The sequence below is a fragment of the Sceloporus occidentalis genome, unplaced genomic scaffold, assembly GCF_023333645.1.
Source record: "Sceloporus occidentalis isolate IW3139 unplaced genomic scaffold, rSceOcc1.0.p SCAF_10, whole genome shotgun sequence".
In the NCBI taxonomy this organism is placed as follows: Eukaryota; Metazoa; Chordata; class Lepidosauria; order Squamata; family Phrynosomatidae; genus Sceloporus; species Sceloporus occidentalis.
Window position 1 is genome coordinate 14436670 of NW_028316990.1, and position 16890 is coordinate 14453559.

Sequence of the window (16890 nt, forward strand, 5' to 3'; positions counted from 1 at the left end):
AACCAAAACGTTTTGCTACCTGAAGCAAAGGCCAAGATGGTACCCTTATCCTATTCCACATAAAGAAGCTGACTATGAAATCCTATTTCTGTACTAGTAATAGAACAGGAGCATTGTCCACCACATTACAGGTAGCAGACCAGTCAAGGCTTAGGACAGGCCATATGCCATGTACAGCGCTAGCATCCAACAGAGAAGAACAGATGGGAGGCTCAGCACTTATAGCTAGGGGATTGTTGTCACTCCAGAGACTGCTGCCAAATGCAGTTGCCTCAGTTTGCCTTTTGGACCTGCTCTTCAGTTAGTACAGTGGGCTCTCGGTATCCACTGGAGTTTGATTCTAGGACCCCTCCATGGATACCAAAATCTGTGCACACTCAAATCCCATTATATACAGTGGTGTAGTAAAATGGTGTCCCTTGTATAAAATGTCCAAATCAAGAGATGCTTTTTGGAATTTAAAACAAAAATATTTTCAAGGCATGACTGCTTGACTCCAAGGATACAGAACTGTGGATACTGAGGGCTGGTTGTGCTTAATAATACACCTTTCCTTTGTAGCTCTCTGGCCATAGGATGGTTTTCTCCTTCAGTGTCACACCAAGCTGTAATGACATTTTCTTCATAGTCTCAATTTTCCATTATATGAAAGAGGAGCCTAATCATTTTCAGATTAATTAATTACCTTTAATCCAGGTGATTAAAGAACAGATTTCTCTATTCCTCCCCCTTCCCAATATACATATATCTCTGGCTCTACCATTTGTAGTTGCCAATCCTAAATGTAATCCCAACTGATTTTTATGCCGCCTTCCTCCTCTGGACTGTGCATGTTTCATTATATGCAGCAGCGTAGTGGTAAATACTGTACTGAAGAGCAGGTATCCATCATGACAAGCCCCATAGGTTGCTGGTAGATGCTTGGTTTTGCTGTGGGAAGGCTGCAATCTGCCCTTTGTGCTCTGAACTGGCAGCTATTGAGTTAAGTCTGCGGGCCATTGCTCAAAGTGTGATTAAAACTGAATTATTCATATCCCTTTTAATCCGAGCCTGGCATGCAGTGTGTAATCCCAGAAGGGGAAGCTGGGTTCTCCGGCACTGGCAGGTACCACACGTCCGGGTCTGGGTTAGGATCTGACTTGCATAGAGGAGGAGGGGAAAAGGGAGCCAGGCCTGCCTAGGATTTTGAAGTGGTGGCCCTTTCTGAGGCCCTGGCAATGGCATCCTGGCCTCTTTTACATCACAAAGAGTTAGCATCTGTCAGGGATATGCTGATGACTTCCAAACATTGCTGCATGAGTGGCACAAGATACTTCATTGCCTGAGGCAAAAGACAAGGTGGCACTCCTCCCTATTTTAGATACAGAAGCCAACTGGACTGGCACTAGTGATGGGATAATATCCTCCACTGTACCTGGGCAGCCAGCTGGTTTAGGTGGTAAAAGAGAGGCTGTGTGCCAGCCATAGCTCTGCTTGCCAGTCAGGGAAATGAGTTTTCAGGGGTGACTGATGGGAAGGTGATGCCCCATGAGCTGCTTTACCCAATGAAAATATTTTTAAAGTATACATTCCAAATAGCAAACCTTAATTTTCCATGTTATGAGAGACACCATTTTGCTTTGCCATTATATTTAATGGGACTTGAGCATCCATGGATTTTGTTGTCCATGGAGGATCCTGGAACCAAACCCCAGTGGATAACAAGGACCCACTGTAAATTGATGTAACACACAAGGGGCTCATCCGAGTGTAGAGAGTAAGCCAGGTCGTGTGGGGCTGTTCTTTACTTGGAGGGTCTGTAAAGAGCCACATTTAGCTGGCTTCCCTTATCTAACTTTGGCACTCTCCCAGCAAGAAAGACACATCCAAATTCAGACAATGTGAATGACAACATTTCTGCCACTACATGATACCGATAATACTAAAGCACCCAGCGTTTGCAAATCCCAAGCTTGTGAAAGAAACAGAACTATCCCAAGGAAAATATATCAGCTGACAAAATGCAGATAGGTAAATCTGAAAAGGACCCAGCATGGTGTAGTAGTTTGAGTGTTGGACTATGATCTGGAGAACAGCCATGAAACCCACTGGGGGACCCTGAGCTCTTTCAGCCCCAGAGGATGGCAATGGCAAACCCCCTCTGAAGAAACTTGCCAAGAAAATCCCATGATAGGTTCAATTTAGGGTCGCTAAAAGAAACGACTTGAAGGCATGAACAACAACAAAACTGAAATGCCTGCTTCAATTCAAGGTGAAAATCTTAGCACCTGACAAAGATTTGTGCAAAGTAGCTACAAAACAGGTTCAGTTGGTACTGCTCTGGGGGGACCTATGGGGTGACAAATGCAGAATAAAGTGGTGGGGGAAGCAGGACAAAAACATTTTAGCAAATGATTAATTGGGTGGATGACCATCTGCTTTCTGTGAGGAATATTAGGGGAAGCTATGGATTTGTTTGGAGCAGGGTGATGGATAAACAGGGGATAAAGAAGAGAATGTTGTCCTTTGCATTCCAGTTCTCAGAACTGAACAGCCAACATTGACAGGGCCCAGTCTGACTGAGAATTCTGAGGGATTCCAAGACAGAAATCCAACAAAGGATGAATGGTTGAGTCTCAGCAGCACATACAGTAGCTTCACGTCTGACCCATGCTCTCTTTTCTTCTCCCTTGCAGCAGAAGCCGACACCAGCGTCTTTGCCTCTAACTCTCTGCAGCGGAAGAAAAAGGGGCTCCTCCGTCCAGTGCACCAGCGGGCCAAGCCCCACTTGCTAATTGGAATGCCCCAGGACTTCCGCCAGATCTCCTCCATCATTGATGTGGACATCCTACCAGAGACCCATCGGCGCGTGAGGCTACATAAGCATGGGTCAAATAAACCACTGGGCTTCTACATACGGGATGGGGTCAGTGTGCGGGTGGCCCCCCATGGGGTCGAGAAGGTGCCTGGCATCTTTATCTCTCGCTTGGTTAAAGGGGGTCTGGCAGAGAGCACTGGGCTTTTAGCTGTGAATGATGAGATCCTCGAAGTCAACGGCATTGATGTGGCAGGAAAGTCCCTGGACCAGGTCACGGACATGATGGTGGCCAACAGCCACAATCTCATCATCACCGTCAAGCCGGCCAACCAGCGCAACAATGTAATCCGCAGCAGCAAAGCGTCTGGCAGCTCTGGTGTGTCCACGGACAGTACCCCCAGCCAGCAGACACCCAGCCCAGCCTCCCAGTACCTGAGTAACTGCAGCACAGCAGAGGGGGAAAGCGATGAAGAGGGTGACCTGGTGATTGAGAGCGATTTGCCTGCCAGTTGCCCCAATGGTGGCCTCCTTGAGAGCCTGCAACACAGCCTGTCTCTGTATAGCTCTCAGGGCTCGCTGCCCTCACTGAACAGTCACAGCGGTAGTGGCAGCCCCATTCGGGGCAGCCGAGCAGGAAGCCTCCGGGAGGATGGCACGGTCTTCACGCTATAGCCCTGGGCAACAGCCTCCCCTATCATATGTGAAATCACCTCGCCAAGGTCAGTTTGGCAGTGGCCAGATAATGGAACTGGAATCTGGAGCCCATCTGGAACGGACTCCTCATGGATGTGCTGTCACAGACCCTTCTTTGCAGACTGCCTGCCAAGGCCAGCGGTGCTCTCTGCAGCCACAGTAGCAAAATGGCAGATGGGTTGGGAGCGGTAGGGGCCATCCCAACTTCCCTGGAACAGTTCCCATCGGGGGGAAAAGGCCCCTTCCTCCTTGTTGAGCCAAAACAATGGGAGTTTTATTACATTTGCTGTTCCTCCTCTTCAGCCCCTGGCCTGTGTTCCAGGCAGAACGGGGATCTATCCCCCTCCAGAGCCTGTTGTCCCTGCCTCCATCCACTGTTGGCACTCATAAAAGTGTTTTGATTTTAGTTGTTTGTTTTTATGAAAACATGCATCAGAGATTAATATAGTGCAACAGACTATTAAACATGGTGTTGTTGTTTTTTAAAGGAAAGTTCTCACGTGATTTTTTTAGAAGTGTATTGCAGGAGCAAAGAGGAGAAAAGGAAGACAAAAGTAAAAGGCCTGTGGTGCGTTCAAGTGATGGAGATGGGTTAGCTTGTGTAGCAGCTTACTCTTATGCTGTGGTTCCTAACTTCATACTTTACTCCTTTTTCCCTTCAGCAGTAACTACTGGGATCTTTAATTTCTGTGAACAACCAGCTTCAACTTACCCCACAGTAGTTCTCTGTTATTAGGACCTTTCCGTGAATCCTTGCTTTTCCCTTCATAGGAGCATCGTCATTATTAACAACAACTTTATACCCCACCTTTTCCTCAAAACTGGGACTCAAAAAATACTGAATTAGGTTATGGGCCTTTTAATGATATACATATACTGATGGTGGTGAAAGAGCAGTAGGCATTGATGATATTTTATTATAATAAAATCTAAAGATACTCAAATACATATCTTCTCCTAAAGCTTCAAGTACACTGTGGGTGGACAAAGTGCATGCAGCCTGTCAGATCAAAACTGTGCTCCCACCACCTCCTTCCACCCCTTCACCCTCTTCATTCCCAGTTTAAAGTTAACCACACTTTAAATAGCTGGGTTTATATTTTTAAAAATGAAGTGGTGCACCTCCTTGAGTAGTTCCAGATGCTAAAATGTAGCCTGCAGTCCTGGGCACAGTTGCCCACCCTTAGTTGCATTAGTTGCATATTTAATTGCAGTGTGTATTGACATAACAATACTGTACAGTTCAGTTTCATTGTCCAGAAAGTAGAAGCGGCAGCAAGAGGATCAACTATTTTAGATCTGATCCTAACCAACAGTGACGACTTGTCTACTGGGATGGAAGGGATAGGATCCTTATGTGAGAGTGACCATGTTCTCCTGGAGTTTGCTATACAGCAGAAAGGGGAAGCCAAGCATAGGCATGCATTCCAGACTCCAAGGGCAAGTACACATGGGCCAAAAGGCATGTATTCCTGCTGGCCTCACATCATCCTATCTGGACAACACAGGCCATAAGCCTTGGGCCAGGATAGCCCAGTCTGAATGCCAATCTGGTGGTCTCAGACAGCCCAGCTCAAAGAGGCTATAATCTGGTCCAAACAGACCAACTGTTTGCCATACACTGTGTCCACTTCTGGTCACCACAATTTAAAAAGGAAGCTGACAAACTGGAATGTATCCATATAAGGGTGACCAGAATTGTGAAAGATCTGGAAACCATGCCCTATGAGGAGAGGCTTGGGGAGTTGGGTATGCTTAACCTGGAAGAAAAGGTTAAGAGGTGACATGATAACCATATTTAAATAGTTGAAAGGATGTCATATTGAAGAAGAAGCAAGCTTGTTTTCTGCTGCTCCAGAGGCCTCAACACAGGACAATGGATTCAACTGCAGGAAAAGAGGTTCCACCTAAAAACATTTGGAAGAATCTCCTGATGGTTGGAGTTGTTCAACCGTGGAAAATGCTGCCTCCAGAGTGTGGTGGTCTCCTTCTTTGGAGGCTTTTAAACAGGCTGAATGGCCATCTCTTAGGAGTGTGTCTTCCTGTATGGCAGGGGATTAGACTGGATGGCACTGGAGGTCTCTTTTAGCTCTGTGATTCAATTCTTTTGTGATCTACTCTTATTCTCAGTTAATCTCAGATCTCTCACTATCCCCAAGGATCATTTTATTTTCTCGTTTTCCCACTCTGCATCCCACTTACTGTTCCTCCAAAGTGTCTCATTGCACCCTTCCTCATTGTTCATCACCCACTCTTTTCTTCTCTAGTAAGAAAATAATCTGAGTATCCAGCCCAATAGTATTTAATTGTCATAACCAAATTTAATTAATTACAGAAATTTTGGCTACAAAATGTACCTTTCTTTGACTTCTGAAGGAGAGCAGAAGGTAGCAGCAGACTCCCTCTGAGTCAGAAAATTGGTCCATCTATTTCGCTATCATCTACACTGGCTTCATTTGTTCTTTATTTTTGTTTATATCCCAGCTTTTTCCCAACATAAGGCCCAATGCACAGATAAACACAAAGCATTGCTATAAAAGCATTTGCAAAAACATACATTTCAAAAACAGGGGCATTATATAATGTAATACGCTATTATTTAAAACAGCATAAAAGCATTTTCAAAAGCAATAAAGTGGAGCACACATGCCGATTAAAAGGCCCTTCTGCAGAACCAGTTAATCACCAAATACCTGTTTAAATAAAATAGTCTTTAACTGCCAGCTGAAGGAGAGCAAAGGTGCGGTTTCCCGAATTTCATAAACAAGCTGTTAATGACACACAAACCATACATTCATATTATGCTTGTGCCTGTATTTTTCTGCTGTGACAGAGGTTGGTCTATTTCCCTCTGCAACATTCAAAGCTCTCCCAGAATTCACTGTTGTGTTGCAATATCCCTTCACCCATGACAATTTCATTCCTAAGGGGATCAGAGAAGCCTCTGGCCCTGTGCCCATACCAATTATATCATTTGCTGAGATGTCTGGAGGACCCGAGCGGATCTTGCTGGAAAATGTCCTCAGTCTGCATCTGGCTATGGGGACACAGCCAGATGCTTCTCTGCTCCCACTTTCCCAAAACAAGGAAAAGGCTGTGGGAGGACAACTATTGCAATGCAATGGTGACTCCTGTTGGCTCTCCTCTGTGTCCTGCAAGTGTGCAGCAACCAAAACAAACAAAAACTAGGCCCAAAACAGAGGTGCCAATGTTCAGCACTGTCTGAGGTGCTTGACCTCAACAGTAGCTCACAGCAGAGTGCAGAAGTACAACCCAGTATGCACTATTTAGCAATAAAGCACTAACCAACCTGAAATAAGGCACAGGCATAGCTGACTTCTTCCAAAGTCCTTGGAGGCTTTGATCTTCCTGTTGCAAAATATATACAAAGCATTTACAACAGAAGCTCTGACATCTGTCAACATACACAGTTTGCCACAATCCACTTCTCCAACAAACACATCTTCTCTTCAACCCACACCTGCTCTGGGTTTCAGAGTCCTTATATACATTACTAACCACTAAGGATTGACACCTGGTCTTCCTCACCATTTACAACCATGTAATTGTGAAGTCGAAGGCTTTCATGGCTGGCATAGCTTTTTGTGGGTTTTTCAGGCTATGTGGCCATATTCTAGAAGAGTTTATTCATATAATTTATATAATCTTAAAGTAACATTTTGCCCAACAAATCCTAGGAGTGTTAATGGGAACATGTGGAACAGCTACACATGGCTGCATAGATTCGCATCCAGAGTTCTTTCCAGATAAATCTAGAGCTTTGGTGGGTGTAGAATCTTTTGATGTCTAATTGTTGTGGACTACAACTCCCACAATCCCTTATCATTGACTATGCTGGCTGTATCTTCTGACAGTAGTTGAAGGCAGTAACATCAGGAAGGCCAGAAAGCATCCTCAACTCTGGCCTACCAGCACCTCTGATGCAGCGCACAATATGCCGAGTCCTTACCTTTTTCTCTAGTTCCGGTTTTAAGAGAGAAGCTGAAGGGTGCCATATTGCATAGTTGCCATATTGCACCTTGGAAGTGCTGTGAGACTATGGGAATCTGAACCTGCCCTCTTGGAAAGCTGGAAGAAGGTTCAGACTTCTCACATTCACAAGAGAAGGATAGGATACTTGTCACAGGGAACACAGTGCATGTGAAATTTCAAAACTCTTTCATTATCCCCAAACAAATTTGAATGTATTTGGATACATTCGAATGGGGTTTGTTGTGTGAGGCACCAAACTAATCACACCTAAAGTTTGTTGTAGAATTCAAAGATATAGCCATGTTAGTCTGTAGAATCAGTACACAGAGAGATCTTGTAGCACTTTTGAGACTAACTGAAAGAAAGAACTTGGCAACATGAGCTTTCATAGATACCACTACTTCCTCAGATGCATATAGTGGAGTGGAAACCAGGGACAGACATATATATGTCATTGGTATGTGAGAATGTCGATTCAAATTCATTGCTACTTCATTTCCATACACAAAGGATTTTGAATTTGAATTGACATTCTCACATACCAATGGCATGTGTGTGTGTGTCCCTGGTTTTCACTCCACTATATACATCTGAGGAAGTAGACTCAAGTCTAGGAAAGCTCATGTGTAGGAGGAATGTGAGCCACATTAAGTTATAGTACTGAAAGAAAGAAAAAAACTACGTTAAGCAATTTTTTTCTCTGCATTTCTTTTGCATTTGGCTGTTTTGTTGGTTTTGACGTTTCAGCAAAAAGAAGAAACCACACATTTTGCATGCTGGAGTTCTCCTGCTTTTGCGGTAGATGAAGAATGATTTTGTAAATCAGCTCAATGATATTTAGATTAACTGCCCTGTGCAAAATGAGAAGGGAGTGGAGCTTATCGTTCTCTCTCAGCACTGTCGGAAGAAAAGAAAAGCCAAGGCAAAGAAATATATAAGCCCTGCCACTCCTCCATCTGATGGTGGTAGAGAAATGCAGCTTGGACAAATCTGATAAGCCCACACTTAACACAGTTCATGCATCAATGTCTTGACATGACACCATCTCACATTATCCAGGTCCAAATGTCAACATTTTTCTGCCCCCCCCCCCACCAGTTTTTAGCGTTGGATAAGTCATTTCCTTAAGGAAAGACTGGACATTAGTTTTCACCAAAGAAGAAAATGTGCATATTTTGAGATGTAATGTGGGAAACTGCACATATTAAGAGTCTTTGTCCATCTGCATTCTTCACTCTTGCCAGGCAGTGGCCCCTTCTTAGATCTTGAGCAACATCTTTTCCCCACCTGATTACCTTTAAGGTAATATTTTGGGGTGCATACCTGGGAGGCCACATGCAGCAGAATGAACCAAAGGGCTTTACCATATAATTGTCTGAAGAATTACACATGAGATTTAACTCCAAAGTGAAACTACCCAACAGCACTATGGGGTGCTATGGACTGCATGCCATTCCCCTGCAGGCCAAGCATACGCTGTATCAATGAACTGTATCAATGCAAGACATGTCATTTGTGTTAACACACGTAGCAGTTATCAACCAAACTAAATATAATTGTTACATGCACTAAGCATCTATTAAAATTACACTACACAAATGCTTGTGAAAGTGCATAGGCTTTTGGCTTCTGTCCTGTGATAAATGTTTATAAAAAAAATCTGCTTTATTTAAAACCATCCATTCACTTATGTTATAATTGCACACACTCCTCTAAGTTTCAGCTGTTGGTCAATCTGATGCCTGTGGCTTTTCCTGCACTACCTCATAGAAAGATTAAGAGTTCCTATGATGCAAGTGATCGCTTCCTCTGGTACTGGCTCTGATTTATCTTAGCACTCATTGAAACTGCCACTGTCAAGCATTCAACCTGTGGCTACCAGGGTTTTACAAGTCACACTCCTAGGAACATGGACATCTTCTCTCTCCCTTCTCCATATCACTCCCCTGCATGTTTTTGAAAATCTAGCCCATTTGCTTGTAAAGTACGAAGCAGACAGCTATGGGGCCACAGATGTGGAATCTGTGGCTTTTCAGATATCGTTTTGCTACAGCTCCTGTCATCCTTGACTTTGCCCACCCCATATATAGATAGGGTGGAGGGTTCTCCAATGTAGGTGGCCATCTTAAGTTGTTGGTCTTCCTTACAGTCCAGAAAAAGAGAATGGGAAAGGGAGCACCATCTGCTTCCATCTAAGAATCCAGCTTAATGAAGACTTTGGGCCGGGAGAATATCTTGAGTGCCTCCTCAATCTGTGACAGCTTCTTCTCCAGAGCAAGACGTCGGTTTTGGACCCTCAGAGTGTCAACTCGCACTGGAAGCAGCAAAAGGTCTTTCAGGAGCTGCTCTTGGCCTAAGGCAGAGGGAAGAGAGAAGGAAGTAGGCAGGTTATAATTCAGACAGTGTTCAATCTGTATTGATTCATCAGATGCATTCACACAAAAAAGGAAGCCAAGTTGCTGCAAAATCCATGGTTTACCATGAGGAAATTCCCAAGTAAGCCAGGTACAAACCTGGTTGGCAATCCTAAATGGTCCAATAAGCCAAAATCATTGTTTCTTACATCTGGTTAATTTAGCCAGTTGTTCTAGTGCAGGGGTGGGAATCATGTGGCCATCCAGATGTTGTTGGAGTCTTAACTCCCAGCATTCACCATCAGTAGTAGTGCTGGCTAGGTCTGATAGGAGTTGCAGTCCAAGAATACTGGAAAGCCAGATGATTCTCACCCCTGCTGCAGTAGGAGGAGCCAAGAAAGCATGAATGAGTCTTATTTATGATCAGGCAGGATTCTGCAGAGGTCTCTAGCTCTTTGGCTTACCTTTCCATGCAATTGCACAATCTTCTCAGTATTGTAAGCGATTAACTGTGCTTATATAATATAACAAGAGCCCTGAAGGGGAAAGTATTCCTCAGCCCCTGTACAAGAGAAAATAGGAAATGCCTCTTTCTAAGGTAGCATCTGCCATTCATGATTTGTATGCAGTTTTAAAATATTAAAAATATGTTGTCCATTTAACTAGGGACACTGGTTTAATAATTAAAATGACTAAGCAATCAATCAGTTGAACATCCGTAACCCCTACAGATGCCATGGGTGACCCCATTGTACTTAGTTGCAAGGTATCTCCTGCTCCAGATTAAGGGTCAAGGGCACCAAAGGAACCGAGTAGCAGTAGGACAGAAACAAGAGTCCCATCCCCACAGAAATCTTTGTCTCCAGTTCTACGGACCTAACAAGGTCTTTCAGGGTTGGGGAAGACCACTGCTCAAGAATCTGCAGATCAGATACCTATCCAGAGACAACCCGACAGACACAGAAGCAGCTTGGTGTGTTCAACTTCCAGACCATCTTACTCTGTTTCAGGTTGTTCAGTGTTTCCAGCCGCTGGTTCTCTGGCATCATGTCATGGCCTGGAGGCATGGCTGGGTCAGGCATGTTGCGCTGGCGCTCTTCTGCCTCCTTGCGCCAGTGCTCTTTCCTCTCAATCAGGCTAATCATAAGGGGAAAAAACATCATCAGGGACATGGAGAGCAAGGCAGAGAAAGGTAACAGGGAATGGCATCCTAGAAAGTAATGAAAGGAACAGGGTATGGATTTTACCTTCTCTGCTCAGGATTCTGCAAAGCAGATACTGTACAACAAGCACTAAGCTGTTAGGAGGGGAGCTGGATGCAGGGCAGCAACAGACACTATGATACTGTGTCTACCTTGATTTTGCCATTTTATATAAGGGATACAATTTTACTATGCTGTTATATTTAATGGGTCTTGAGCATCCATAGATTTTGGTATCCATGGGGAGCAGAGGTCTTGGAACCAAACCCCAGTGGATACCAAGGGCCCACTGTATTTCCCTTCTCTCTCAGTACCTGTCACCTAATTTTTTTGGGGGGAGGGGTTTCCCTCCTTCCAGCTACTTCTTCACTGGGAAAGGGTTTTAATACATACTAGCGTGGGACATGGCCCTTCTGCTTGGTATTGTATTCTTCCTGCTCCTTACGCTTCTGCTCCAGCAATTCAGTCAGCGACTGTAAGGAGCGTGAACGCCGCATCTGAGCTCGTTTGGCATTCTGGGCATTGTGGCTGACAAAGTCCACCTCTTTGCTGCTTTCCTGGACCTGAAATAAGAGAAAAGCACAGAGCTAGAAGGCAGCAAGATTCTGATGCTGAGAGTCTGGAGACAATGCTTTTCCAAAGAGTGGGATTGGCTCAGAAGACAGACCACTGAACTAGGACCTGGAAGACCTGGGTTCATACGTCCACTTGGCCATAAACCTCATAAACACTGAACTAGTTGTTAACTTTATCTATCTTACAAGTATACCGCCCTGAGATCCTTGGAAGAAAGATGTGATATGGACGTAACTAAATCAATAAATATATAAGCTAACATTCTCTAGCTGATTTGCAAAAGATCAGAGTGTTCCTGATTCAATAAATTACATTATCTGCATCAAAAACAAGTCTTACTTTCTTTCACCTATACAATGCCCCAGAAATCCAGAAAACTTGGGGATGGGGAGAGAAACAGAAGTAAATATGTGCATGAAAGAATTGAAGTTCAAGCTTTGATGCTGGTATGGGGGTGCAGGACAGACCGCCTGTGTTAGCAAGTGATCAGGGCACCTTGTTCTGCAATTCTTCTTCCTGAGCCACTGTTTTGCTCCTGACACCATGTGTTTGGATCTTGGGAGTTCTAGCATAAAACAAAAAGAGATTCCACAACCCTCAAGGCCTGTTCACCCTGTCATAGATTTCCATTGCTTATTGCATTTTTAGAAAAGCAGCTAGGATCTGCTAGAGCACCAGCCATTTATGAAAAACAGAAAGCATAAAACAAATGACACCAACACTGGTGAGTATAAGCAGCATTTCACCCCCATCCATCCAGCTTCACACACCTTGGTACTGTTGTTTTGTGCTTCTGGTGCAGCTGCTGTATCCACTGTTGCCCTTGACTGGGTACGGTTTGGCGACATTGACCTACGTGGGTGAAATCCTGTGCCACAGCGAGAATACGCTCTCAAATACTTTTGTGCTTCTGGATTTGGATGAATAGGACCCTCCTGAAGTAGTCAAAAAGAGAAAAGTGGGTATGAGACAAAAATTAATGCATGAGCAGGAAAAGGTCCCAACTAAAACACTAATGCCCTCAGTGAATTAAGCTCAACTCAGTTTACTCCTGAATAATTGATTATCAACTTAAGTTTCTTTAAACTGGGCCACTGAGTGTCACTGATAAGGTGTGTTGCTTCATGCAACTGCAACTAAGTTGGGGAGAACAAACAAGGGACACAGCAGGCTGAGCACTACCTGCAACCTGGCCTTCACTTTGGACTCCACATTATCATACTTCTGGGACTTCCAGAGGGCTTTCACAGGCTTGGGCTGGTTGAGCTCCCTAGCCTGCTCCTTCTCTCGACACTTCCTCTGAATCTCCCTCATGCGCTTCAGATTCTCCTTCTCATAGTCCTTGTGATCTCTGCCTGTGCAATGAGAGGAATGAAGTATAGCAGCTTACATGCAACCCTGATCTGCTGGGATCAGTAGACTGGCAGCCATTCCTCAAATAGCTTCCCCAAACTTACATCTTCGTGTCCACTCCTGACAGAAGGAGACTCCATCCAGATGCAGCAAAGCACCCACCGTGCCCTTCTGGCCTATCTCCAGAATTTCCTTGGCATTCGGTTTAATTCGTGGAGGAGGGTGGAAGAGACGAGCACTGTGACACGTAGGGTAAAGGCTGTACTCTGGAGGAATGGGGCCAGGGAGCAGGTCTAGCTTCAGAGAGTTCCCTTCCAACCTCCCTCTGGCTAAGCATAAAAAGAGAATTCTGTGTCAAGTTCTTGCTTTGTCTGCAAAAAGTCCAAAATTCAATCCCTTACACCTTCACCTGGTATTCACTGGCAGTCTCCCACTCAGTTAGCTTCCTGGAAGCTATATTTCATGGAAGGAACTAAGACCACCTCTGAATATCCCTTGCCTAAGAAAACCCTATGAAGTTCATGGGGCTGCCAAAAGTCAGCAGACAACTTGAAGACACACACACTTCTCCAGCTGTCCACTGAGCAGAAAGCAGGCAGGGGGATGAGAGTTAAGAAGGGGATTGAACCTGCCCACTTTTAGTTCTGGGCCAGCATACCCTAGCATGTGCCCCCACCCAATGTATTACCTCCCATGACACATAATAACTCTGCAAACATGCAGCACACTCACCTGACAGAGGGTGCGTATAGTAATCTGGACACAGAGTGGGGTCTGGGGGAATTGGTCCTGTGATCCTGGAGGGCCCCTCTGACATTGCAATCTCAGCAACCAAAAATTGCCAGAACTCTCTTATGTAGGTCTTGTGCAGCAGAACTTCTCCTCCTTCTATAGCAATGACAGCTGGGAAGATGCTATAAAGAAAAGGATAATTTTAAGCATTTGTATCCCCTTCAAGAGTCAATGTGGTGCAGTGGTTTGAGTGCTGGACTATGACTCTGGACATCAGGGTTGCAAGGCTTGGCCATAGGTAAGAAAGCGACTGGTCCAGAGACAATCAATGACACAATGGTTCTTGAGCTTCTTTGCTGAGAACAAGACCTCACTCATTGATTTTTATAAGAGAAAAGCCATAGGCTGACTATATAAATTGGAAGTGGGAAGACCGCAGGCTTCTAGGCCATGTTCTCCTTTCTACTAGCACTGTGAGATCCAGTAACTGTAGCCTGATATCAAAGACGTACACTAAAACTTAGAAGAAATTTGTTTGAATATCAGAACGTAACTCAGCTAATAGTCCATCCATGCAGAAATCCATCTTCATGCTGCTACCCCAAACTTTATCTCAACACTATAATTTAAGATTGGGATGGTAAAAAGCAGATATCTTGTTGCTGTTATTGTTAAGCAACTGAATCTACTGCAAATCACCCAAAGCACTAGTCCAGTTCTACTTTCTGTTGAGCCCTGATAGAAAGAGCATGGCACAAAGGGAAAAGAGGATGAGGAGGGATGAAGGAAAACAAGCAACCCTAAAAGCATCTGTTCTTAGAATTTTCATTGGAAAGATGGTGAAATAAAGATTTCTTCTTTACCTGAACTCTTCATTAGCTAGGTTAGGTTTTGGCCTCTATGCATATGTTGATTAAAGTCATTAGTAAACTTTTGTTTAAACTGCTACTTGTGTTGTTTTTGAGTCAGTCTCAGTTCTTAGGAAAGCATAGTTAGACAAGGACAAGTCTGCTGATTTAAAGCTAGACCTGAACAGGCTTGGCTTTGATATTTTTTGATATTTAAATATTCTTTGCTTCCTTAGCAAAGGCTGAAGCCTTAGGAAACTTGAACTGCCCTACAATAACTTTTCCACCATTTTCCATGTGTATTAAAAAAGGCAACAACACACTCATTTCCCCACAAGGCAAAGCTGTACACAAAGCCCTGGAATTGTGCCTGCAACAGACAGGTGCAGCTGTCATGGCTCCAGTGCCATCAGACATCATAAAATCTGCCAGCGCAACCAAGCAGACACAGAGGCAGCGAGAACAAACACCTTTCCTCCCCGCTCAAGCTTTATCAAGATATTCTTAAAGTGCATTTTAAGCATCACTCATCCTACATTGCCTCAGGTAGGATAACACAGGTAGACTGTCGCTGGTTTTTAGAGGAGGGATGGCTTGAATCCAACGCTAAACCAGAAGCATTTATTGTAAATAGTAAAGCAGAGCCAAGTTTGTCCAATCGATAGGTCAAATGCCATCCTCACACCTCTGTTTTAAAAAGAAGAAAAGAACAAGCAAACAAGAAAAAGCACTTAGCAGGGCACTCTTGGCCTCACTCCAGGCCTGAATACAGAGCTGTTTATTCTGTTAGCTTGGAGGGCAAACGGCTGTTAAGAGCCAAGTACAAAACAAGCTGCAGGAAGACTGCTTGCCTTTTTTGTGTTCTAGCAATAGCAATAGCAGCTTCATTTATATACCACTTCATCATACTACCTAAGCAGTCTCTAAGAAGTGTACAACTGTAAGCTAACTCTAGTCTACGTTCTATCTGACTCCCACAACTGAATAAATATGCTTTATACCTGAGGCCTTAATACCACTCAGTACAGAATCCAAAGAAGTGAGTTTATATCCACAAAAGCTCATGCAAAAATATAAGAACAGTTCATCTTAAAAGTGCTGCCACATTTCTTCTTCTTTTTCCCCACTCTCCCTGCCTTTTTATGCTTGCATTACAATCAGGTAACGGCAAAGATCTGAAAGAGAAGGAAAGGAGAATTCTGAGATTGGATCTAGGACAGACCTGGAAAGCCTAAGGCCACCTGAAAGAGGGCAATCTTGATAAATTTTGCAAGCTTTAGCCAGTTGCTAAAGCAATGGGAATATGAAGAGCCCAATTGAGCCCCTCTGTACAATACAGTAAGAATGGAATAGACTGTGTCCAAAGGAAGGTGACCAAAATGGTGAAGGGTCTGGAAACCATGCCCTTTGAGGAGTGACTTGGGGAGCTGGGGATGTTTAGCCTGGAGAAGAAAAGGTTAAGAGGTGTTTTGGACTTCAGCTCCCAGAAGCCCCTGACAACTTGGCCCAAAGACAGGAACTCTGGGGGCTGAAGTCCAAAACATCTGGTGGACCAAAGTGTGGAAATCACTGATCCATCGGAGGTACACCTCACTGTGAACACAACGACAACTTATTAAGTAACACTTTAAATCAGATAGATTACTCTTATAGCACTGCTATTCCACTTTAACTGTTGCATTCTGGGATTTGCAGTTTAAGGAAGGGGATTTAGAATGCTCAGCCAGAAAGCTCTTAGGCCTCACTGAACTACCAACCCCAGAATGCAACAGGAGGCAGCCAGAGCAGTTAAAGTGGAATAGTAGCACTATAAAAGGGTAGTGCAGCAATGTGCTTTGTTTGTTTGTTTATTTATTTTCTATGGCGCCTTTCTCCCAATCTAAAAATGCATTAAAACAAGCAATTTTTTTAAACAAGACAATTAAAACAACCTAATTAAAACACTACAAAGTTAAATGTTAAATTTACAGTAGTCCCCAAACTGTGCCCTTTAAGAGATTTTGGACTTCAGTTCCCAGAAGCCTCAGCCATCCCAATAGCTTGGGATTCTGGGAGCTGTAGTCCACAATCCCTTAAAAGTGTACAGTTTGGGGACCACTGGTTAAAAACACAATCTAATCCCAACCCCTTCCAGTTAAATAAAGCCTCCTCCCATTAAGACCATTAAACCCAGTCTAAAAGACGGCTGGGAAAGGTGTAGCCCCCCCTCACCCCTTGAAGGACTGCAAGGCCTATCATCCACTGGCTCCTGGCCCCAGGCCTCTCTTCCCAGCAAGAGGCTCTCAAGGGAGAAAGGCACAGCCAGAGAGGCTCAGGCAGTTTGATTCTCCCCGCCTCCCGTC

General features: G+C 44.2%; 2 protein-coding genes across 7 annotated transcripts in view; one reads left to right on the forward strand and one right to left on the reverse strand.

Moving 5' to 3' along the window:
* Window positions 1-3896, forward strand: part of PARD6A (par-6 family cell polarity regulator alpha) — a 29922-nt gene extending 26026 nt beyond the window's left edge. For 4 of the 5 annotated variants that reach the window (XM_089476899.1, XM_089476895.1, XM_089476897.1 and 1 more), the window contains exon 3: window positions 2676-3896. In XM_089476899.1, coding sequence (XP_089333025.1) covers window positions 2676-3469 — 794 coding nt within the window. In that variant the 3' untranslated portion in view covers window positions 3470-3896. The remainder of the gene's footprint in view (window positions 1-2675) is intronic. The other variant, XM_089476896.1, reaches the window with a different exon arrangement.
* Window positions 3897-8069: 4173 nt separating this feature from the next.
* On the reverse strand, window positions 8070-16867 carry ENKD1 (enkurin domain containing 1). Of its 2 annotated transcripts, XM_089540801.1 has the most exons (9): window positions 16760-16867; window positions 15550-15723; window positions 13701-13882; window positions 13073-13297; window positions 12798-12970; window positions 12386-12550; window positions 11433-11602; window positions 10838-10974; window positions 8070-9836 (listed from the first exon to the last, which is right to left on the reverse strand). In XM_089540801.1, exons 3-9 carry the CDS (start codon window positions 13783-13785, stop codon window positions 9676-9678), a joined length of 1116 nt encoding a protein of 371 aa, XP_089396927.1. In that variant the 5' UTR covers window positions 13786-13882; window positions 15550-15723; window positions 16760-16867; the 3' UTR covers window positions 8070-9675. The 2 variants fall into 2 exon arrangements, with proteins under 2 accessions (XP_089396927.1, XP_089396928.1); XM_089540802.1 differs by lacking the exon at window positions 15550-15723.
* Between the last annotated feature and the right edge of the window lie 23 nt (window positions 16868-16890).